Source organism: Oncorhynchus gorbuscha, linkage group LG09 (genome assembly GCF_021184085.1).
Source record: "Oncorhynchus gorbuscha isolate QuinsamMale2020 ecotype Even-year linkage group LG09, OgorEven_v1.0, whole genome shotgun sequence".
NCBI lineage: Eukaryota > Metazoa > Chordata > Actinopteri > Salmoniformes > Salmonidae > Oncorhynchus > Oncorhynchus gorbuscha.
The window spans coordinates 11,852,737-11,877,985 of NC_060181.1; the positions used below are offsets into that span (position 1 = coordinate 11,852,737).

The 25,249-nt window shown below is 46.0% G+C and overlaps 1 protein-coding gene across 13 annotated transcripts in view; it reads left to right on the forward strand.

The window, feature by feature from the left end:
- Nucleotides 1-23,554, forward strand: part of LOC124043169 (SH3 domain-binding protein 5-like) — a 49,545-nt gene extending 25,991 nt beyond the window's left edge. The window contains exons 3-11 of one of the 13 annotated variants that reach the window (XM_046361434.1): nt 468-596; nt 14,618-14,782; nt 14,978-15,108; nt 15,784-15,826; nt 15,906-16,122; nt 19,083-19,379; nt 20,190-21,494; nt 21,757-22,007; nt 22,042-23,554. In XM_046361434.1, the coding sequence (XP_046217390.1) occupies nt 468-596; nt 14,618-14,782; nt 14,978-15,108; nt 15,784-15,826; nt 15,906-16,122; nt 19,083-19,379; nt 20,190-20,344 (1,137 nt within the window). In that variant the 3' untranslated portion in view covers nt 20,345-21,494; nt 21,757-22,007; nt 22,042-23,554. Of the gene's footprint in view, nt 1-467; nt 597-14,617; nt 14,783-14,977; nt 15,109-15,783; nt 15,827-15,905; nt 16,123-19,082; nt 19,380-20,189; nt 21,495-21,756 lie in introns of all 13 variants that reach the window. The other 12 variants (XM_046361435.1, XM_046361440.1, XM_046361439.1 and 9 more) reach the window with 12 other exon arrangements.
- Nucleotides 23,555-25,249: the final 1,695 nt, after the last annotated feature.

Here is a 25,249-nt window from a genome sequence, read left to right on the forward strand (position 1 = left end):
TTAGTGTTGTATTGAGATTGACACAGCTCTTTTGAGGAAAAAGCCTGACTATCTCAGTTCTCAGGATGTAGAGGAGAAAACACCTTCCTAAACAAAACAGCACAGACATGGCTACATGGACACTCATACAGTGTCAATACTCTCTGAATAACACCCTGTCTGTTGTCACGGTGACAATATAACATGACACTGTGTATAGATGAACACTCTGTCTGTTGTCATGGTGACAATAGAACAGGATAGAATGTGACACATATAAGGTTCCTGGAGATTTGTTGGTGTTTTACTAACTTGTGTGTGTGTGTGTGTGTGTGTGTCTGTCTGTCTGTCTGTCTGTCTGTCTGTCTGTCTGTCTGTCTGTCTGTCTGTCTGTCTGTCTGTCTGTCTGTCTGTCTGTCTGTCTGGCTGGCTGGCTGGCTGGCTGGCTGGCTGGCTGGCTGGCTGGCTGGCTGTCTGGCTGGCTGTAGGACTGTCGTCAGAGGTTCCGCGCGGTGCTGGTGGAAGCCACGGTGAAGCTGGATGAGCAGGTGAAGAGGATCGGCAGAGCTGTAGAAGACTCCAAACCTTACTGGGAGGCCAGGAGAGTGGCCAGACAGGTACACACACACACACACACTACACACACACACACACATACACACACACACACACACACACACACACACACACACACACACACACACACACACACACACACACACACACACACACACACACACACACACACACACACACACACACACACACACACACACACACACACACACACACACACACACACACACACACACACACACACACACACACACACACACACACACACACACAGGTAGAACCCTTTTGAGTTCCATGTAGAACCCTTTTCGCAGAGAGTTCTACCTGGAACCAAAAAGGGGTCTCCTGTGGGGACGGCCAAAGAACCCTTTTGGGCAGGCCGGGGTTATACAGGCTACATGAGAGGAACATTTTAAAGAGAACACACACACTCAAGGACTTTAAAGCCAGAGGAGAAGTCACATTGATTCTATTTATAACTCTGTCACACCACCTCTAAATCAGACTGATCACACACTGCTACACACACACACACACACACACACACACACACACACACACACACACACACACACACACACACACACACACACACACACACACACACACACACACACACACACACACACACACACACACACACACACACACACACACACACACACACACACACAAACACACACACACAGTTTCTCTGTCAGCTAGTTGTGAGTAGGGTAGATAGAGAGATGAGTGTGTCAGGTGTTTAATCCCTGCTCGGGGAAGATATCAGAGCTGAGGATGATGTTAAGGAGTTTTAGTACAGCCAATTGGAATTTGTGGTCTGTATATTTTATCATTTCATGTGGGATACCATCAACCCCACAGGCCTTTTTGGGTTGGAGGGTTTGTATTGTGTCCTGTAGTTCATTAAATGTCATTGGAGAATATTAACAGTTGATTCTAAGATGTGTATTTCATCATGCATCTATTTATAACTCTGTCACACTCCCACTCTCTAAATCACACACACACACACACACACACACACACACACACACACACACACACACACACACACACACACACACACACACACACACACACACACACACACACACACACACACACACACACACACACACACACACACACACACACACACACACACACACACAGTCCCTCGGTCCCTTCCTGTCAGCTGCTTGTGAGTAGGGTAGATAAAGAGATGAGTCTCAGGTGTTTAATCCCTCCTTTATTTAACCTCTCTAATCTGGCATGTGTCCTCTGCCGCCCCCTGCCCCTGCCCACCTCCTACAGCTGCTCTGATTGGCTCCTAGCAGCTATTCACAGACACCCAAGGGGGCTTGGTCCATCAACCCTGGCAACAGCCTATGAGAGAGCATCATTTCAGTCATTCAACAAATGACTAGCGTGTGTGTCTGCCAACAAAATAATATGAGCTGACCTGTCTACGCTTTGATGGGAAAGGGTACAAGCGGACAGAGACTGAGTGTCCTAGGTCCACTGTGTCTACATAGCTGGCCAGTCTACAGTATATAGGGGCAGTGAGCCCTGTCCTATCTAGCTAGCAGCTCCTATCTAGTTAGCAGTCCTATCTAGGTAGCAGTCCTATCTAGCTAGCAGTCCTATCTAGCTAGCAGCTCATATCTAGCTAGCAGTCCTAGCTAGCTAGCAGCTCATATCTAGGTAGCAGTCCTAGCTAGCAGTCCTATCTAGCTAGCAGTCCTATCTATCTAGCAGCTCCTATCTAGCTAGCAGTCCTATCTAGCTAGCAGTCCTATCTAGCTAGCAGCTCCTATCTAGCTAGCAGTCCTATCTAAGTAGCAGTCCTATCTAGCTAGCAGTCCTAGCTAGCAGTTCTATCTATCTAGCAGCTCATATCTAGCTAGCTAGCAGTCCTATCAGTCCTAACATCTTCCGTCAAGATAGAACTGCCAAAGGGGGCGGAGTCGCAGTCTACTGCAGAGATAGCCTGCAAAGTAATGTCATACTTTCCAGGTCCATACCCAAACAGTTTGAACTACTAATTTTGAAAATTACTCTCTCCAGAAACAAGTCTCTCACTGTTGCCGCCTGCTACCGACCCCCCTCAGCTCCCAGCTGTGCCCTGGACACCATTTGTGAATTGATCGCCCCCCATCTAGCTTCAGAGTTCGTTCTGTTAGGTGACCTAAACTGGGATATGCTTAACACCCCGGCAGTCCTACAATCTAAGCTAGATGCCCTCAATCTCACTCAAATCATCAAGGAACCCACCAGGTACAACCCTAACTCTGTAAACAAGGGCACCCTCATAGACGTCATCCTGACCAACTGGCCCTCCAAATATACCTCTGCTGTCTTCAACCAGGATCTCAGCGATCACTGCCTCATCGCCTGTATCCGCCACGGAGCCGCAGTCAAACGACCACCCCTCATCACTGTCAAACGCTCCCTAAAACACTTCTGTGAGCAGGCCTTTCTAATCGACCTGGCCCGGGTATCCTGGAAGGACATTGACCTCATCCCGTCAGTTGAGGATGCATGGTCATTCTTTAAAAGTAACTTCCTCACCATTCTAGATAAGCATGCTCCGTTCAAAAATGCAGAACCAAGAACAGATACAGCCCTTGGTTCACTCCAGACCTGACTGCCCTCGACCAGCACAAAAACATCCTGTGGCGGACTGCAATAGCATCGAATAGCCCCCGTGATATGCAACTGTTCAAGGAAGTCAGGAACCAATACACGCAGTCAGTCAGGAAAGCTAAGGCCAGCTTCTTCAGGCAGAAGTTTGCATCCTGTAGCTCCAACTCCAAAAAGTTCTGGGACACTGTGAAGTCCATGGAGAACAAGAGCACCTCCTCCCAGCTGCCCACTGCACTGAGGCTAGGAAACACGGTCTCCACCGATAAATCCATGATTATCGAAAACTTCAATAAGCACTTCTCAACGGCTGGCCATGCCTTCCGCCTGGCTACTCCAACCTCGGCCAACAGCTCCGCCCCCCCGTAGCTCCTCACCCAAGCCTCTCCAGGTTCTCCTTTACCCAAATCCAGATAGCAGATGTTCTGAAAGAGCTGCAAAACCTGGACCCGTACAAATCAGCTGGGCTTGACAATCTGGACCCGCTATTTCTGAAACTATCTGCCGCCATTGTCGCAACCCCTATTACCAGCCTGTTCAACCTCTCTTTCATATCGTCTGAGATCCCCAAGGATTGGAAAGCTGCCGCAGTCATCCCCCTCTTCAAAGGGGGAGACACCCTGGACCCAAACTGCTACAGACCTATATCCATCATGCCCTGCCTATCTAAGGTCTTCGAAAGCCAAGTCAACAAACAGGTCACTGACCATCTCGAATCCCACCGTACCTTCTCCGCTGTGCAATCTGGTTTCCGAGCCGGTCACGGGTGCACCTCAGCCACACTCAAGGTACTAAACGATATCATAACCGCCATTGATAAAAGACAGTACTGTGCAGCCGTCTTCATCGACCTCGCCAAGGCTTTCGACTCTGTCAATCACCATATTCTTATCGGCAGACTCAACAGCCTCGGTTTTTCGGATGACTGCCTTGCCTGGTTCACCAATTACTTTGCAGACAGAGTTCAGTGTGTCAAATCGGAGGGCATGCTGTCCGGTCCTCTGGCAGTCTCTATGGGGGTGCCACAGGGTTCAATTCTCGGGCCGACTCTTTTCTCTGTGTATATCAATGATGTTGCTCTTGCTGCGGGCGATTCCCTGATCCACCTCTACACAGACGACACCATTCTATATACTTTCGGCCCGTCATTGGACACTGTGCTATCTAACCTCCAAACGAGCTTCAATGCCATACAGCACTCCTTCCGTGGCCTCCAACTGCTCTTAAACGCGAGTAAAACCAAATGCATGCTTTTCAACCGATCGCTGCCTGCACCCGCATGCCCGACTAGCATCACCACCCTGGATGGTTCCGACCTTGAATATGTGGACATCTATAAGTACCTAGGTGTCTGGCTAGACTGCAAACTCTCCTTCCAGACCCACATCAAACATCTCCAATCGAAAATCAAATCAAGAGTCAGCTTTCTATTCCGCAACAAAGCCTCCTTCACTCACGCTGCCAAGCTTACCCTAGTAAAACTGACTATCCTACCGATCCTCGACTTCGGCGATGTCATCTACAAAATGGCTTCCAACACTCTACTCAGCAAACTGGATGCAGTCTATCACAGTGCCATCCGTTTTGTCACTAAAGCACCTTATACCACCCACCACTGCGACTTGTATGCTCTAGTCGGCTGGCCCTCACTACATATTCGTCGCCAGACCCACTGGCTCCAGGTCATCTACAAGTCCATGCTAGGTAAAGCTCCGCCTTATCTCAGTTCATCCGTAGCACGCGCTCCAGCAGGTGTATCTCACTGATCATCCCTAAAGCCAACACATCATTTGGCCGCCTTTCGTTCGAGTACTCTGCTGCCTGTGACTGGAACGAATTGCAAAAATCGCTGAAGTTGGAGACTTTTATCTCCCTCACCAACTTCAAACATCAGCTATCTGAGCAGCTAACCGATCGCTGCAGCTGTACATAGTCTATAGGAAAATAGCCCACCCATTTTCACCTACCTCATTCCCATACTGTTTTTTATACTGTTTTTATTTATTTATTTTTCTGCTCTTTTGCACACCAATATCTCTACCTGTACATGACCATCTGATCATTTATCACTCCAGTGTTAATCTGCAAAACTGTATTATTCGCCTACCTCCTCATGCCTTTTGCACACATTGTATATAGACTGCCCATTTTTTTCTACTGTGTTATTGACTTGTTTATTGTTTATTCCATGTGTAACTCTGTGTTGTCTGTTCACACTGCTATGCTTTATCTTGGCCAGGTCGCAGTTGCAAATGAGAACTTGTTCTCAACTAGCCTACCTGGTTAAATAAAGGTGAAATAAATAAAAAATATAAAAAAATATAAAAATCTAGCTAACAGCTCCTATCTAGCTAACAGCTCCTATCTAGCTAGCAGTTCTATCTAGCTAGCAGTCCTATCTACCTAACAGCCCCTATCTAGCTAACAGCCCCTATCTAGCTAGCAGTCCCTATCTAGCTAACAGTCCCTATCTAGCTAGCAGCTCATATCTAGCTAGCAGTCCCTATCTAGCTAGCAGTCCTATCTAGCTAGCAGCTCATATCTAGCTAGCAGCTCATATCTAGCTAGCAGTCCCTATCTAGCTAGCAGCTCATATCTAGCTAGCAGTCCCTATCTAGCTAGCAGTCCCTATCTATCTAGCAGTCCTATCTAGCTAGCAGCTCATATCTAGCTAGCTAGCAGTCCTATCTAGCTAACAGCTCCTATCTAGCTAGCAGTTCTATCTAGCTAGCAGTCCTATCTAGCTAACAGCCCCTATCTAGCTAGCAGTCCCTATCTAGCTAGCAGTCCCTATCTATCTAGCAGTCCTATCTATCTAGCAGTCCTATCTAGCTAGCAGTCCTATCTAGCTAACCCTTCTATTGTTTACTTATGATTCATGTCTGATTTTTACATTTTTCATATGTGACCTCATTTCTAGAGCCTGATCCAAAAGCTATTTATCTACTACTTATCCTCTCTCCCCCCTCTCTCTCTCCCGCCTGCTTTCTGTCCCTCCCTCCCTCCCTCCCTCCCTCCCTCTCTCCCTCCCTCCCTCTCTCCGTCCCGCCTGCTTTCTGTCCCTCCCTCTCTCCCTCCCTCCTTCTCTCCTTCTCTCCCTCTCTCCCTCTCTCCGTCCCGCCTGCTTTCTGTCCCTCCCTCTCTCCCTCCCTCCTTCTCTCCTTCTCTCCCTCTCTCCCTCTCTCCGTCCCGCCTGCTTTCTGTCCCTCCCTCTCTCCCTCTCTCCTTCTCTCCCTCTCTCCCTCCCTCCCTCTCTCCCTCTCTCCTTCTCTCCCTCCCTCCCTCTCTCCGTCCCGCCTGCTTTCTGTCCCTCCCTCTCTCCCTCCTTCTCTCCCTCTGACCCTCTCTCCCTCGCTCTCTCCCCCTCTGTCTCTCCACTGACATTCCAATGCAGAGACTAAGAGGAGAGGAGAGGGAGGTTTAGGACCATAGCTCTTCTCAGGAAGCTGTCTATCTGTCTCTCCTTCTCAATTACATTTAAATTACATTTAAGGGCTTTATTGAAATGGGTAACATTTGTTAACTTTGCCATAGCAAGTGAAATAGATAATTAACAAAAGTGAAATAAACAATAAAATGAACAGTAAACATACTCTACCCTACCCTACTCTACCCTACCCTACCCTACCCTACTCTACCCTACTCTACCCTACCCTACCCTACTCTACTCTACCCTACCCTACTCTACTCTACTCTACTCTACTCTACTCTACTCTACTCTACCCTACCCTACCCTACCCTACCCTACTCTACCCTACTCTACCCTACCCTACTCTACCCTACCCCACCCTACTCTACCCTACCCTACTCTACCCTACCCTACCCTACCCTACTCTACCCTACCCTACCCTAACCTACCCTACCCCACCCTACTCTACCCTACTCTACCCTACTCTACTCTACCCTACCCTACTCTACTCTACTCTACTCTACTCTACTCTACTCTACTCTACTCTACTCTACTCTACTCTACTCTACTCTACTCTACCCTACCCTACTCTACTCTACTCTACTCTACTCTACCCTACTCTACCCTACTCTACCCTACTCTACTCTACCATACTCTACCCTACTCTACTCTACCCTTCTCACCCTACTCTACTCTACCGTACTCTACTCTACCCTACTCTACCCTACTCCACTCTACTCTTCTCTACCCTACCCTACTCTACTCTACCCTTCCTACCCTACTCTACTCTACTCTACCATACTCTACTCTACTCTACTCTACTCTACCCTACTTTACCCTACTCTACCCTACTCTACCCTACTCCACTCTACTCTTCTCTACCCTACTCTACTCTACTCTACCGTACTCTACTCTACTCTACTCTACCCCACTCTACCCTACCCTACTCTACCCTACCCAACTCTACTCTACCCTATTTTACCCTACTCTACCCTACTCTACCCTATTTTACCCTACTCTACCCTACTCTACTTTACCCTACTCTACTCTACCCTACTCTACTCTACCCTACTCTACTCTACACTATTTTACATAGTACGGGGGTAGTGTACGAACACACACACACACACACACACACACACACACACACACACACACACACACACACACACACACACACACACACACACACACACACACACACACACACACACACACACACACACACACACACACACACACACACACACACACACAAAACACTTCCTGCGGTATGAGCAAGAGAGACGGTTATTCCTGACGCCTTTCTGTGCCTGTGCTGGGAGATATGTGTGTGTGTGTGTGTCCATTTTAGATGGATGTCAAATTTGGTCAGTGGTTTCAGTGGTTCAGAGAAATAATGTTTTCCTTTTGCTGTACTACACACACACACATGAGAGAGGGGAAGAGAGAGAGGTGGAATCAGGGAGAGAGGGGAGAGAAGAGGGAGGAATCAGGGAGAGAGAGAGGAGGAGGAATCAGGAAGAGCGAGAGAGGAAGAATCAGGGAGAGAGGAGAGAGAAGAGGGAGGAATCAGGGAGGAATCAGGGAGAGAGAGAGGAGGAGGAATCAGGGAGAGTGAGAGATGAGGAATCAGGAAGAGAGGGGAGAGAAGAGGGAGGAATCAGGGAAGAGAGATGAGGAATCAGGAAGAGAGGGGAGAGAAGAAGGAATCAGGGAGAGAGAGAGGAGGAGGAATCAGGAAGAGAGAGAGGAGGAGGAATCAGGGAGAGAGAGAGGAGGAGGAATCAGGAAGAGAGGAGAGAGAAGAGGGAGGAATCAGGGAGAGTGAGAGATGAGGAATCAGGAAGAGAGGGGAGAGAAGAGGGAGGAATCAGGGAGAGAGAGAGGAGGAGGAATCAGGAAGAGCGAGAGAGGAGGAATCAGGGAGAGAGGAGAGAGAAGAGGGAGGAATCAGGGAGAGAGGGGAGAGAAGAGGGAGGAATCAGGGAGAGAGAGAGGAGGAGGAATCAGGAAGAGCGAGAGGAGGAGGAATCAGGGAGAGAGAGAGGAGGAGGAATCAGGGAGAGAGAGAGGAGGAGGAATCAGGAAGAGAGGAGAGAGAAGAGGGAGGAATCAGGGAGAGTGAGAGATGAGGAATCAGGAAGAGAGGGGAGAGAAGAGGGAGGAATCAGGGAGAGAGAGAGGAGGAGGAATCAGGAAGAGCGAGAGAGGAGGAATCAGGGAGAGAGGAGAGAGAAGAGGGAGGAATCAGGGAGAGAGGGGAGAGAAGAGGGAGGAATCAGGGAGAGAGAGAGGAGGAGGAATCAGGAAGAGCGAGAGAGGAAGAATCAGGGAGAGAGGAGAGAGAAGAGGGAGGAATCAGGGAGGAATCAGGGAGAGAGAGAGGAGGAGGAATCAGGAAGAGCGAGAGAGGAAGAATCAGGGAGAGAGGAGAGAGAGAAGAGGGAGGAATCAGGGAGAGAGGGGAGAGAAGAGGGAGGAATCAGGGAGAGAGAGAGGAGGAGGAATCAGGAAGAGAGGGGAGAGAAGAGGGAGGAATCAGGAAGAGTGAGAGAGGAGGAATCAGGAAGAGAGGGGAGAGAAGAGGGAGGAATTGGGAAGAGAGAGAGAGGTGGAATCAGGGAGAGAGGAGAGAGAAGAGGGAGGAATCAGGGAGAGAGAGAGGAGGAGGAATCAGGAAGAGCGAGAGAGGAAGAATCAGGGAGAGAGGAGAGAGAAGAGGGAGGAATCAGGGAGAGAGGAGAGAGAAGAGGGAGGAATTGGGAAGAGCGAGAGATGAGGAATCAGGGAGAGAGGAGAGAGAAGAGGGAGGAATTGGGAAGAGCGAGAGATGAGGAATCAGGGAGAGAGGAGAGAGAAGAGGGAGGAATTGGGAAGAGCGAGAGATGAGGAATCAGGGAGAGAGGAGAGAGAAGAGGGAGGAATTGGGAAGAGCGAGAGATGAGGAATCAGGGAGAGAGGAGAGAGAAGAGGGAGGAATCAGGGAGAGAGGAGAGAGAGAGAAGATGAGGAATCTGGGAGAGAGGAGAGAGATGAGGAGCAATCATGGAGAGAGAAGAGGGAGGAATCAGGGAGAGAGGAGAGAGAGAGAAGATGAGGAATCCGCGAGAGAGAATGAGAGAGAGGAGGAATCGGGGAGAGAGAAGGATAGAGAAGAGGGAGGTGTCAGGAAGAGAGGAGAGAGAAGAGGGAGGTGTCAGGGAGAGAGGGGAGAGAAGAGGGAGGAATTGGGAAGAGCGAGAGATGAGGAATCAGGGAGAGAGGAGAGAGAAGAGGGAGGAATCAGGGAGAGAGGGGAGAGAAGAGGGAGGAATTGGGAAGAGCGAGAGATGAGGAATCAGGGAGAGAGGAGAGAGAAGAGGGAGGAATCAGGGAGAGAGGAGAGAGAGAGAAGATGAGGAATCTGGGAGAGAGGAGAGAGAGAGAAGAGGAGCAATCATGGAGAGAGAAGAGGGAGGAATCAGGGAGAGAGGAGAGAGAGAGAAGATGAGGAATCCGCGAGAGAGAATGAGAGAGAGGAGGAATCGGGGAGAGAGAAGGATAGAGAAGAGGGAGGTGTCAGGAAGAGAGGAGAGAGAAGAGGGAGGTGTCAGGGAGAGAGAAAAAGAAGGATATGGAGAAAGGTAGAGAGAGAGCGAGAGGAGTCAACTTCTGTTTGTCTGTCAAAGAGATTACAACGGACGAGAGGAGAAAAACAGCTTCCTCCCTCCACCCTCCAATCCCTCCACTTCCACATCTCACTCCCTCCACTTCCCTCTCCCTCCAACCTCCATTCCTCCACTTCCATAACTCCCTCCCTCCACTTTGGGCTATAGAGGACGGGGAGAGAGAGTCTGGGTTTGGGCTATAGAGGACGGGGAGAGAGAGTCTGGGTTTGGGCTATAGAGGACGGGGAGAGAGAGTCTGGGTTTGGGCTATAGAGGACGGGGAGAGAGAGTCTGGGTTTGGGCTATAGAGGACGGGGGGGGAGAGTCTGGGTTTGGGCTATAGAGGACGGGGAGAGAGAGGCTGGGTTTGGGCTGTAGAGGACAGGGAGAGAGAGGCTGGGTTTGGGCTATAGAGGACAGGGAGAGAGAGGATGGGTTTGGGCTATAGAGGATGGGGATGAGAGACTGGGTTTGGGCTGTAGAGGATGGGGATGAGAGACTGGGTTTGGGCTATAGAGGATGGGGATGAGAGGCTGGGTTTGGGCTATAGAGGATGGGGATGAGAGGCTGGGTTTGGGCTATAGAGAATGGGGATGAGAGGCTGGGTTTGGGCTATAGAGGATGGGGATGAGAGGCTGGGTTTGGGCTATAGAGAATGGGGATGAGAGGCTGGGTTTGGGCTATAGAGGATGGGGATGAGAGGCTGAGTTTGGGCTATAGAGGATGGGGATGAGAGGCTGGGTTTGGGCTATAGAGGATGGGGATGAGAGGCTGAGTTTGGGCTATAGAGGATGGGGATGAGAGGCTGGGTTTGGGCTATAGAGGATGGGGATGAGAGGCTGGGTTTGGGCTATAGAGGATGGGGATGAGAGGCTGGGTTTGGGCTATAGAGGATGGGGATGAGAGGCTGGGTTTGGGCTACAGAGGATGGGGATGAGAGGCTGGGTTTGGGCTATAGAGGATGGGGAGAGAGGCTGAGTTTGGGCTATAGAGGATGGGGATGAGAGGCTGGGTTTGGGTAGTGCTGGAGATGAGAACTAGAGGTTCCCCCTTAGGCAGTAAGTGTTCTCACGGCTCTCCTCAGCTATCTGTTTGGATAACCTCTGACCTTTGAAAGCTCTATTTATGATAAAGACCCTAGCACTCACACACTGTAGAACTGCTATCACACTATAGAACTGCTTAAACACTCACTCATATAGTATATACTGTATGTATGAACACTTCATTAGGGCCCTCAGCCTGCTGGGGGTTGATGTATGAACATTTCATTAGGGCCCTCAGCCTGCAGGGGGTTGATGTATGAACAATTCATTAGGGCCCTCAGCCTGCTGGGGGTTGATGTATGAACACTTCATTAGGGCCCTGAGCCTGCTGGGGGTTGATGTATGAACACTTCATTAGGGCCCTCAGCCTGCAGGGGGTTGATGTATGAACACTTCATTAGGGCCCTCAGCCTGCTGGGGGTTGATGTATGAACCAGACTATTGAAGTGGGTCTAGATCTAACCTATATGGGTGTCTGAAACCGTGTGGCTCAAGGCCTCGTTTATACCTGCCACTAACATTTGTCCTGATCTTGTCCACATTCTGATTGGTGCCCAGATTTGATAGTTTTCAAATGTGTCTTTTATCAGTTCACCGTGTCCAAATTGTGACTAGATTTCCTGGTCTCTCCCTGTATGCAAATGATTTGACAGATATTCTTTCAAAAATAATATTTATTTATTTATTTATATTAAGACACATGTTGATGCTAAATGTCAGTAGTGATTTTGGAGGACTGAATCAGGATGTATAAAATGGTTTCACCGTCCAGATCCGTCTACACCTAGCCTAGTGGTTAGAGCGTTGGACTAGTAACCGGAAGGTTGTGAGTTCAAACCCCTGAGCTGACAAGGTACAAATCTGTCGTTCTGCCCCTGAACAGGCAGTTAAACCCACTGTTCCCAGGCCGTCATTGAAAATAAGAATTTGTTCTTAACTGACTTGCCTGGTTAAATAAAGGTTAAAAAAATACAAAAATACAAAAAATATCCAGACACAATGTGTTCCTGACTACCTCCGGAGGCGGTCAGGTGGGGTGTCTTTTAATCATCTACACCTGTCTACAAATATGGGCACGATCAGTACAAAGGACACATGTTAGAACCAGGTATAAACAGGGCCTCTGAAACAGACAATTGAATGTGAATGACACAGTGAATATGAGACGGTCAGCACCCAAAGACAATTGAGACACCACTAAGAATGGATTTGCAGCCTACACCAACAAAGACTGCTTGTCTGTTTGATAGAGGCAGTGTTTGTTGTAGGTGGCTTGGTTACAGTCATGGTAAAATGCCTATCTCATTCCCTCACTTCATATCTCCTGCCTACACCCTGGACTATGAAAGCTTGCTGTTGTTATGTACTGGACAAAGGGAGCTGGCTGGTGGGCAGTCAGTGCTGCTATTTAACACATCAGCTGTCAGACAGAAACACACATACACTGAGTGTACACAATATTAGGAACACCTGCTCTTTCCATGTCGTAGCTTTCACCGGGATTCACCTGGTCAGTCGATGACCCCTTATTGATGTCACTTGTTAAATCCACTTCCATCAGTGTAGATGAAGGGGAGGAGACAGGTTAAAGAAGGATGTTTAAGCCTTGAGACAATAGAGACATGGATTGTGTGTCATTCAGAGGGTGAATGGGCAAGATAAAAGATGTAAGCGCGCCGGTTTGAATGTGTCAAGAACTGCAACGCTGCTGGGTTTTTCACTCTCGAGAGAGTTTCCCCTGTCAAGAATGGTCCACCACTCGAAGGACATCCAACTTGACACAACTGTGGGAAGCATTGGAGTCAACATGGGCCAGCATCCTGTGGAACGCTTTCAACACCTTGTAGAGTCCACGACCCCGACGAACTGAGGCTGTTCTGAGGGCAACTCAATATTAGAAAGGTGTTCTTAATGTTTTGTCCACTCAGTGTATACAGTATGTACACACATACAGACACAAAGAGATTGATGGAAGAATACAGTGGGAGGAATAAATTACAGAAAGAAATGAAGGGGGGTGAAAACAGGTCTTTGTGATGGAAATTAGTTTGTTTTTGAGTTTGAGCATCCTATTTGTTTGTTGAATAATCAGTTTAATTACTCACACTCTCTATCCATCATTTTCTCTCTCTCTCTCTCTCTCTCTCTCTCTCTCTCTCTCTCTCTCTTTCTCTCTCTCTCTCTCTCTCTCTCTCTCTCTCTCTCTCTCTCTCTCTCTCTCTCTCTCTATCTCCATCCATCATTTTCTCTCTCTCCTCTTTCTCTCTCTTTCTCTCTCTCTCTCTCTCTCTCTCTCTCTCTCTCTCTCTCTCTCTCTCTCTCTCTCTCTCTCTCTCTCTCTCTCTCTCTCTCTCTCTCTCTCTCTCTCTCTCTCTCTCTCTCTCTCTCTCTATCCTGTCTTGCATTCAGGGAGAGATAAAGGGATTTAAACAACCACGAGAAGCTTCTCAGCTCAGTGTGTTTGTGTGTATGCATGTGTGTGTGTGTATAAGCCTATATAGCTATTCATATTTCAGCAGCCGCATAGTGAAGCTGCATAGTGAAGCTGCTCGCTTTGAACTGTCTTCTCTTTTCTCCCACTTCCTCCTCCTCCCCTTCCTCCCCCATTTTCACCTCCTCCCCTTTCCTCCTCCTCCACCTCCTCCCCCTTCCTCCCCCTTCTCCCCCATTCCCCCTTCCTCCCCCTCCCCCCTTCCTCCCCCATTTTCACCCACCTCATCCCCCTCCTCCTCATCACCCACCTCATCCCCCTTCCTCATCTTCCACCTCTCCTCCATCCAATTCCCTGTCTCCATCTCTCCTTTACCCCCTCCTCCCAAGAAAAAGGAAGGGTACGTGGCTAACATTAATGTTAGGGTCAAGGGTTTGGTAAAAGCTGCAATATGTCACTTTTTGGGGCGACCCGACCAAATTCACATAGAAATGTGTGTTATAGATATGTCATTCGCGTTGAAAGCCAGTCTAAGAGGTGGTAGATCTGTTCTATGTGTGCTATTTCTATGTTTCTCGTTCTTAATTAAGTTGTGGTTATGGATAAAATATTTCACAGCGGTTTAGATGGTACAATAATTCTCTACACAATGATTGCTTATTTTGTCACATAAACTGAAATTAGGCGAGCTATTCTAATTTGAGCAAACCAGGAAATTGTGGAGGGATTTCTGCATAGTGCACTTTTAAGGTTAGGTAAGGGTCAGTTTTAGATTTTGGCTAGTTGGGGATGCTGGTCAGTCAATGGGATGCTGGTCAGTCAATGGGATGCTGGTTAGCAAATTTCCCTTGAATCATGAAAGTATTCATTAAAGGACAGTGAATCATTCTCTTCCCAGGCCCAGCTGGAGGCCCAGAAGGCGACAGGTGAGTTCCAGCGTGCGGTGGAGATCCTGGGGGCGGCTAAAGAGACCATCGCCCTAGCAGAGGAGAGACTCCTGGAGGAGGACAGCAGACAGTTTGACTCAGCCTGGCAGGAGATGCTTAACCACGCCACCAACAGGGTACTGATGGAATTATACTTAGGACTAAGTGAAAACATTATCTTTACTACAAGGCTGGGTAAATCTTGGTCCTGGAAAGCCACAGTGTGTGCTGATGCTGATTAGACATCATTAGTAGTATTAGCTTGATTTTGTTGGACTAGATCAAAGCACATACACTACAGACTGACTCTGTCACCTTATTGGCTGTTGCAGGTGATGGAGGCGGAGATGACGAGGACTCGTAGCGAATTAGAGCACAGAAAGACGGCGAACCACTACAACGCCTGCATCAGTCATATGAGACAGCTCGAGAAGAAACTCAAACGCACCATCAACAAGTCCAGGTGTGTGTGTGTGTGTCTGTGTGTGTGTGTGTGTGTGTGTGTGTGTGTGTGTGTGTGTGTGTGTGTGTGTGTGTGTGTGTGTGTGTGTGTGTGTGTGTGTGTGTGTGTGTGTGTGTGTGTGTGTGTGTGTGTGAGGCTGTGTGTGAGTTTTGGTCCTGTTTCCTGTAACTGATTGCTGAGAAGAGAGAGGAATGGATACCCTGGCTCAGCCACCCCTCTCGGGCCTCTCGTTGCTCGATGTGTGTGATGTCTTGCAGATGTTAGCCGAGTATGCCTGTGCTGTGGTGTGTAAGTTTGGGCGTAGTGAGTGAGTGTGTGAGTGAGTGAGTGTGTGAGTGAGTGAGTGAGTGAGTGAGTGAGTGAGTATATATATATATATATGAGTTTGGGCGCTGTGTGTGTGTGTGTGTGTGTGTGTGTGTGTGTGTGTGTGTGTGTGTGTGTGTGTGTGTGTGTGTGTGTGTGTGTGTGTGTGTGTGTGTGTGTGTGTGTGTGTGTGTGTGTGTGAATGTAGCAGCTCTTGGAAGTGCAGTGGTTCATGGTTGCTATGACAACTCTACAGCACCATGTCAGAACTACCGACTCAAATCTCTCTCTCTCTCTCTCTCTCTCTCTCTCTCTCTCTCTCTCTCTCTCTCTCTCTCTCTCTCTCTCTCGCTCTCTCTCCACCTACAGGCCATATTTTGAACTGAAGGCGAAATACTACCTAAAACTGGAGGTATGTACAGTGCTCATTGTTCCGAATAGACAGTAGCTTGTTTGTGCGTGTAACACCCCTACTTTCTTCTCTCTCTCAGCAACTAAAACGTTGCGTAGACGAGCATCAGGCGAAACTGACCGTCGCCAAGGCAGAATACCGCACAGCGCTGCGCAACCTAGAGACCATCTCAGAGGAGATCCACGCCCGGCGACGCTCCATCACCATGGGAACCAGAGGGAGGGGCGTGGGGGCCGAGGGCGAGGGAGGCCATGAGGACATTACCAACTTCAAGATGGAGTCAGACGGACTGTCCAGTGAGTGACACACACACATATGTACACACACAAACACACGTTTTAATGTGTATATCTGTGGTGTTTTAATGTGTATATCTGTGTGTGTTTTAATGTGTATATCTGTGTGTGTTTTAATGTGTATATCTGTGTGTGTTTTAATGTGTATATCTGTGTGTGTTTTAATGTGTATATCTGTGTGTGTTTTAATGTGTATATCTGTGTGTGTTTTAATGTGTATATCTGTGTGTGTTTTAATGTGTATATCTGTGTGTGTTTTAATGTGTATATCTGTGTGTGTTTTAATGTGTATATCTGTGTGTGTTTTAATGTGTGTATCTGTGTGTGTTTTAATGTGTATATCTGTGTGTGTTTTAATGTGTGTATCTTTGTGTGTTTTAATGTGTATATCTGTGTGTGTTTTAATGTGTGTATCTTTGTGTGTTTTTAATGTGTATATCTGTGTGTTTTAATGTGTATATCTGTGTGTGTTTTAATGTGTATATCTGTGTGTGTTTTAATGTGTGTATCTGTGTGTGTTTTAATGTGTATATCTGTGTGTTTTAATGTGTATATCTGTGTGTGTTTTAATGTGTATATCTGTGTGTGTTTTAATGTGTGTGTATGTGTGTGTTTTAATGTGTGTATGTGTGTGTTTTAATGTGTGTATGTGTGTGTTTTAATGTGTATATCTGTGTGTGTTTTAATGTGTGTGTTTTAATGTGTGTATCTGTGTGTGTTTTAATGTGTGTATCTGTGTGTGTTTTAATGTGTGTGTTTTAATGTGTGTATCTGTGTGTGTTTTAATGTGTGTATCTGTGTGTGTTTTAATGTGTATATCTGTGTGTGTTTTAATGTGTATATCTGTGTGTGTTTTAATGTGTATATCTGTGTGTGTTTTAATGTGTGTATCTTTGTGTGTTTTAATGTGTATATCTGTGTGTGTTTTAATGTGTATATCTGTGTGTGTTTTAATGTGTGTATCTGTGTGTGTTTTAATGTGTATATCTGTGTGTGTTTTAATGTGTATATCTGTGTGTGTTTTAATGTGTATATCTGTGTGTGTTTTAATGTGTGTATCTTAGTGTGTTTTAATGTGTATATCTATGTGTGTTTTAATGTGTATATCTGTGTGTGTTTTAATGTGTATATCTGTGTGTGTTTTAATGTGTGTGTATGTGTGTGTTTTAATGTGTGTATGTGTGTGTTTTAATGTGTGTATGTGTGTGTTTTAATGTGTGTATGTGTGTGTTTTAATGTGTATATCTGTGTGTGTTTTAATGTGTGTGTTTTAATGTGTGTATCTGTGTGTGTTTTAATGTGTGTATCTGTGTGTGTTTTAATGTGTGTGTTTTAATGTGTGTATCTGTGTGTGTTTTAATGTGTGTATCTGTGTGTGTTTTAATGTGTGTATCTGTGTGTGTTTTAATGTGTATATCTGTGTGTGTTTTAATGTGTATATCTGTGTGTGTTTTAATGTGTATATCTGTGTGTGTTTTAATGTGTGTATCTTTGTGTGTTTTAATGTGTATATCTGTGTGTGTTTTAATGTGTATATCTGTGTGTGTTTTAATGTGTGTGTATGTGTGTGTTTTAATGTGTGTATGTGTGTGTTTTAATGTGTGTGTGTTTTAATGTGTATATCTGTGTGTGTTTTAATGTGTGTGTTTTAATGTGTGTATCTGTGTGTGTTTTAATGTGTGTATCTGTGTGTGTTTTAATGTGTGTGTATGTGTGTGTTTTAATGTGTGTATGTGTGTGTTTTAATGTGTGTGTGTGTTTTAATGTGTATATCTGTGTGTGTATTAATGTGTGTGTTTTAATGTGTGTATCTGTGTGTGTTTTAATGTGTGTATCTGTGTGTGTTTTAATGTGTGTGTTTTAATATGTGTATCTGTGTGTGTTTTAATGTGTGTATCTGTGTGTGTTTTAATGTGTGTATCTGTGTGTGTTTTAATGTGTGTGTATGTGTGTGTTTTAATGTGTGTATGTGTGTGTTTTAATGTGTGTGTGTGTTTTAATGTGTATATCTGTGTGTGTTTTAATGTGTGTGTTTTAATGTGTGTATCTGTGTGTGTTTTAATGTGTGTATCTGTGTGTGTTTTAATGTGTGTGTTTTAATGTGTGTATCTGTGTGTGTTTTAATGTGTGTATCTGTGTGTGTTTTAATGTGTGTGTTTTAATGTGTGTATCTGTGTGTGTTTTAATGTGTGTATCTATGTGTATATCTGTGTGTGTTTTAATGTGTATATCTGTGTGTGTTTTAATGTGTGTATCTGTGTGTGTTTTAATGTGTGTATCTGTGTGTGTTTTAATGTGTATATCTGTGTGTGTTTTAATGTGTGTGTCTGTGTGTGTTTTAATGTGTGTATCTGTGTGTGTTTTAATGTGTGTATCTGTGTGTGTTTTAATGTGTATATCTGTGTGTGTTTTAATGTGTGTATCTGTGTGTGTTTTAATGTGTGTATCTGTGTGTGTTTTAATGTGTGTATCTGTGTGTGTTTTAATGTGTGTATCTGTGTGTGTTTTAATGTGTATATCTGTGTGTGTTTTAATGTGTATATCTGTGTGTGTTTTAATGTGTGTGTGTTTTAATGTGTATATCTGTGTGTGTTTTAATGTGTGTGTGTTTTAATGTGTATATCTGTGTGTGTTTTAATGTGTGTGTGTTTTAATGTGTATATCTGCGTGTGTTTTAATGTGTGTGTGTTTTAATGTGTATATCTGTGTGTGTTTTAATGTGTATATCTGTGTGTGTTTTAATGTGTGTATCTGTGTGTGTTTTAATGTGTGTATCTGTGTGTGTTTTAATGTGTGTATCTGTTTGTGTTTTAATGTGTGTATCTGTGTGTGTTTTAATGTGTATATCTGTGTGTGTTTTAATGTGTGTATCTGTGTGTGTTTTAATGTGTATATCTGTGTGTGTTTTAATGTGAGTATCTGTGTGTGTTTTAATGTGTGTATCTGTGTGTGTTTTCCAGTGGTGTCTGTGACGTTTGATGAAGAAGGAGGATCAGAGGAAGAGACAGAATCACACTCCACTTCCGCTCCCCTCGACATGACCTCCTCCTCCCATCATCCCTCCTCCTCCTTCTTCACCCCCTCTGCCCTCTCTCTCCTCTCCTCGTCCTGTCCCAGTACCATGGAGGGACCCAGTCCTGGCGGCTGGCTAAGCCCAGAGTCGAGGTGTGGTTCAGGGCATGACTGTACTCACCTCGGCCCCCGTTCCCAGTGCAGTGGGGCCTCCTCCCCAGACCCAGACTGCGACCAAGAGAGAGGTCTGTGTGTGTCTGTGTTCCAGTGACTGTCTACAAATGTGATTATTGTTTGGATTGTTGGGTTACTTTACTGAACAAAAATATAAACACAAAATGCAACAATTTCAAAGATTTTACTATATTGGTAGGAACTGGAACACGCTGTCGTACAATTCGACACAGAGCATCCCAAACATGCTCAATATACTTATGGTAGATAGATTAACATTAAATTATCTGACAACAGCCCTGGTGGACATTCCTGTACTCAGCATGCCAATTGCACGCTCCCTCAAAACTTGAGGCATCTGTGGCATTGTGTTGTGTGACAAAACTGCACATTTTAGAGTGCCGTTTTATTGTCCCCAGCACAAGGTGCACCTGTGTAATGATAATTCTGTTTAATCAGCTTCTTAATATGCCACACCTGTCAGGTGGATAGATTATCTTGGCAAAGGAGAAATGCTCACTAACAGGGATGTAAACACATTTAATCACAAAACTTGGAGAGAAATAAGCTTTTTGTGCTTATGGAAAATGTATAGGATATTTTATTTCAGGTTATGAAACATGGGACCAACACTTTACATGTTGCGTTTATATTTTTGTTCAGTGTAGTTAAAGGATTGCATTTTAGAAAACAAGCTTATTCACCCTTTACCCTGCTTCGTGTGTGTGTGTGTGTGTGTGTGTGTGTGTGTGTGTGTGTGTGTGTGTGTGTGTGTGTGTGTGTGTGTGTGTGTGTGTGTGTGTGTGTGTGTGTGTGTGTGTGTGTGTGTGTGTGTGTGTGTGTGTGTGTGTGTGTGTGTGTGTGTGTGTGTGCGTGCGCAGGGGACAGAGCAGAGGGAGCAGAGCAGAAGTCGGGTCTGGGTAAGCTGACCCTGACCATAACACACCCACTGCATCCCGGGAAGGATGACCCCAAAGGTGACCCTAAGACGACCTCTAGCCCCGCTCCCATCATCCTCCTGGCCAACAGTGAATAACGGACAGAAGACTTCACCTCTCACATCGTATCATTGACTCATGACCTTTAAACCTGAACTCTGAACTATGAGGCTTTCTATGGACTTAAGTGTTTATGTTCACCCCAGAGGGAAATCTGAAATCAGCCCCTATTCCATACATAGGAAATAAAGAATAGTGGAAATCAGTGGAGGCTGATGGGAGGAGCTATAGGAGGACGGGCTCATTGTAATGGCTGGAATGGAATGAATGGAACAGAGTCAAACATGTGGTTTTCATGTTTGATACCGTTCCATTACAATGAGCCCGTCCTCCTATAGCTCCTCCCATCAGCCTCCACTGGTGGAAACAGGGTGCCATTTTGGATCTTGTCCAGAACTGATGGGGAGGAATCTGGAAGGGGAAGTCAACATGATGGATACCTGGGGATTGTGGGGGAGCATAGCCAGCCCAGTCGATGGTCAACTCCTTAAAAGATTCGAAGGAAGGGTGTGAAAGAGGCATTGCTATGGCTGCATCCTGTCACAAATGGTGCACTTCCACACATCCTGTCATGGACTTCAAAACAATGGAAGGGAGTTTCCACTATTGGTAATTGTTGGAATAACCCTGGAGAGAGATGTTGACTGTTGACTTGTGGTCTCAGTGGGGATGTGAGAAAGAGGTTAATGTGGTCTCAGAGGGGATTCCCCAGAGGGGATGTGAGACAGAGGTTAATGTGGTCTCAGTGAGGATTCCCCAGAGGGGATGTGAGACAGAGGTTAATGTGGTCTCAGTGAGGATTCCCCAGAGGGGATATGAGACAGAAGTTAATGTGGTCTCAGAGAGGATGTGAGACAGAGGTTAATGTGGTCTCAGTGGGGATGTGAGACAGAGGTTAATGTGGTCTCAGAGGGGATTCCCCAGAGGGGATGTGAGACAGAGGTTAATGTGGTCTCAGTGAGGGTTCCCCAGAGGGGATGTGAGACAGAGGTTAATGTGGTCTCAGTGAGGATTCCCCAGAGGGGATATGAGACAGAAGTTAATGTGGTCTCAGAGAGGATGTGAGACAGAGGTTAATGTGGTCTCAGAGGGGATGTGAGGCAGAGGTTAATGTGGTCTCAGAGGGGATGTGAGACAGAGGTTAATGTGGTCTCAGAGGGGATTCCCCAGAGGGGATGTGAGGCAGAGGTTAGTTGTGGTCTCAGTGAGGATTCCCCAGAGGGGATATGAGACAGAAGTTAATGTGGTCTCAGTGAGGATTCCCCAGAGGGGATGTGAGCCAGAGGTTAGTTGTGGTCTCAGTGAGGATTCCCCAGAGGGGATATGAGACAGAAGTTAATGTGGTCTCAGTGAGGATTCCCCAGAGGGGATGTGAGGCAGAAGTTAATGTGGTCTCAGAGAGGATGTGAGGCAGAGGTTAATGTGGTCTCAGAGAGGATGTGAGGCAGAGGTTAATGTGGTCTCAGAGAGGATGTGAGGCAGAGGTTAATGTGGTCTCAGTGGGGATGTGAGACAGAGGTTAATGTGGTCTCAGAGGGGATGTGAGACAGAGGTTAATGTGGTCTCAGTGAGGATGTGAGACAGAGGTTAATGTGGTCTCAGAGGGATTCCCCAGAGGGGATGTGAGACAGAGGTTAATGTGGTCTCAGAGGGGATGTGAGACAGAGGTTAATGTGGTCTCAGTGGGGATGTGAGACAGAGGTTAATGTGGTCTCAGTGGGGATGTGAGACAGAGGTTAATGTGGTCTCAGAGAGGATTTCCCAGAGGGAACAACAGAAGGACAGACACACTGTGACATCACACCACTGAACCCTAGACTTATGATCCCTGATCCCACAGCACGTGTGGTTCCTCAATTAAAAGTTTCAAGTTTATGCCGGAACCGTTTGTGGTCGACGGTGGCAGATTGTGGTAAATTGCATCATTCTGTCATTGCACCACACTATCACAAGGGGGAGTTAGAGCGCTGATTTTGATTTCTCTCCCTCTAAAAACAGATAGAAATAATTCTAAATGACAAACTGGCTTCATTTACCACGGTGTGAAAGGCGGACAGCCCCTCTATATAGAGTTTCTGAAACACAGAGTCCTTCTTTGCTGATGTGAAGAAGAAGAAACTGAATGAAAGAGAGTCCAGTGAGGATCGGGAGGGAAAAAGGTTTCCCAAGTCCTGAGCTATTTTTTTATTAACCCTTATTTTACCAGGTAAGTTGACTGAGAACACGTTCTCATTTACAGCAACGACCTGAGGAATAGTTACAGGGGAGAGGAAGGGAGGGATCAATGAGCAAATTTTAAGGGACGTTCTCTTGATAAGTGTGAATTGGACCATTTTCCTGTACTTTTGGGTATCAGGTAGTAAAAAGTACATTATTTTCTTTAGGAATGTAGTGAAGTAGAAGTAAAAGTTGGCAAAAATATAAATTGTGAAAGTACAATAAAACGACTTAGAACGTTAAAGTATTTTTACTTACTTACTTTTACACCACTGTCTCTGATATTGGGTCCAGTACATCTCTTGATGATTTCTTCCTCAAAGAACTCTCGAGCCACGATGAGGAGGCAACAGTGAATTATTGTGGAACACATTGCAGTTTGTGAGGTGTAGGCTACAATATTTGATGTAACTATTTGCTTTGTAAATAGCTAAACCTACCATCAAAAATCAAATAGGATAGGATAAGTAATCCCTCTCACCCCCCCCCCTTTAAGATTTAGATGCACTATTGTAAAGTGACTGTTCCACTGGATGTCATAAGGTGAATGCACCAATTTGTAAGTCGCTCTGGATAAGAGCGTCTGCTAAATTACTTAAATGTAAATGTAAATGTAAATATGGGCCTGGTCCCTGTCGAGAAATTGCCTCCCCCCACAAATGGAGTTTGAGGGGATGCTTGGGACTCGGCTTGCTTGATCTTCTTCCTTTTGTTCTGTAGCAATTTTGAGGAAATTGCTCAAGGGCCACGGTTGATTATTCCGTGGAGATGACGTTATTGAATGCCTCGCCAGCTTCGATCCATGCCTGGGCCTTCAGCACGCAACGTTCTTTGTTTGTCAGACAATCATTGGGTCGAAACTACAGAGCAGAACAAAACAAGAGAACACACATGGTTAATGTTCTGTAAATGTTGTTATATATATATACAGAACCGGTCAGAAGTTTGGACACACCTACTCATTCAAGGGTTTTTCTTTATTTGTACTATTTTCTACATTGTAGAATAATAGTGAAGACATAAAAACTTTGGGATGAGTTGGACCGCAGAGTGAAGGAAAAGCAGCCAACAAGTGCTCAGCATATGTGTGAACTCCTTCAAGACTGTTGTAAAATCATTCCAGGTGAAGCTGGTTGAGAAAATGCCAAGAGTTTGCAAAGCTGTCATCAAGGCAAATGGTGGCTACTTTAAAGAATCTCAAATATAAAATATATTTTGATTTGTTTAACACTATTTAGGTTCCTACATGATTCCATATGTGTTATTTCGTAGTTTTGATGTCATCACTATTTTTATACTATGTAGAAAATAGTTAAAATAAAGAAAACCCTTGAATGAGTAGGTGTGTCCAAACTTTTGGCTGGTACTGTATATACAGTGGGGAGAAAAGTATGTGAACCCTTTGGAAATACCTGGATTTCTGCATAAATTGGTCATAAAATGTGATCTGATCTTCATCTAGGTCACCACAATAGACAAACAATCTGCTTAAACTAATAACACACAAACAATCATACGCTTTCATGTCTTTATTGAACACACCGTGTAAACATTCACAGTGCAGGGTGGGAAAAAAATGTGAACCCTTGGATTTAATAACTTGTTGACCCTCCTTTGGCAGCAATAACCTCAACCAAATGTTTTCAGTAGCAATTTTGGGCCTTTCCTCTTTACAAAACTATTTCAGTTCAGCAATATTCTTGGGGTGTCTGGTGTGAACTGCTCTCTTGAGGTCATGCCACAGCATCTCAAATGGGGTTGAGGTCAGGACTCTGACTGGGCCACTCCAGAAGGTCAGGACTCTGACTGGGCCACTCCAGAAGGTCAGGACTCTGACTGAGCCACTCCAGAAGGTCAGGACTCTGACTGGGCCACTCCAGAAGGTCAGGACTCTGACTGAGCCACTCCAGAAGGTCAGGACTCTGACTGGGCCACTCCAGAAGGTCAGGACTCTGACTGAGCCACTCCAGAAGGTCAGGACTCTGACTGGGCCACTCCAGAAGGTCAGGACTCTGACTGGGCCACTCCAGAAGGTCAGGACTCTGACTGAGCCACTCCAGAAGGTCAGGACTCTGACTGGGCCACTCCAGAAGGTGTATCTTCTTCTGTTGAAGTCATTCTGTTGTTGATTTACTTCTGTGTTTTGGGTCTTTGTCCTGTTGCGTCACCCAACTTCTGTTGAGCTTCAATTGGCAGGCAGACAGCCTAACATTCTCCTGCAAAATGTCTTGATAAACTTGGGAATTCATTTTTCTGTCGATGATTAGCTAGCTGTCCAGGATTGGAGGCAGCAAAGCAGCCCCAAACCATGATGCTCCCTCCACCAGACTTTACAGCAAATCAGCCCCAAACCATGATGCTCCCTCCACCAGACTTTACAGCAAATCAGCCCCAAACCATGATGCTCCCTCCACCAGACTTTACAGCAAATCAGCCCCAAACCATGATGCTCCCTCCACCAGACTTTACAGCAAAGCAGCCCCATACCATGATGCTCCCTCCACCAGACTTTACAGCAAAGCAGCCCCATACCATGATGCTCCCTCCACCAGACTTTACAGCAAAGCAGCCCCATACCATGATGCTCCCTCCACCAGACTTTACAGCAAAGCAGCCCCAAACCATGATGCTCCCTCCACCAGACTTTACAGCAAAGCAGCCCCAAATGATGATGCTCCCTCCACCAGACTTTACAGCAAAGCAGCCCCAAACCATGATGCTCCCTC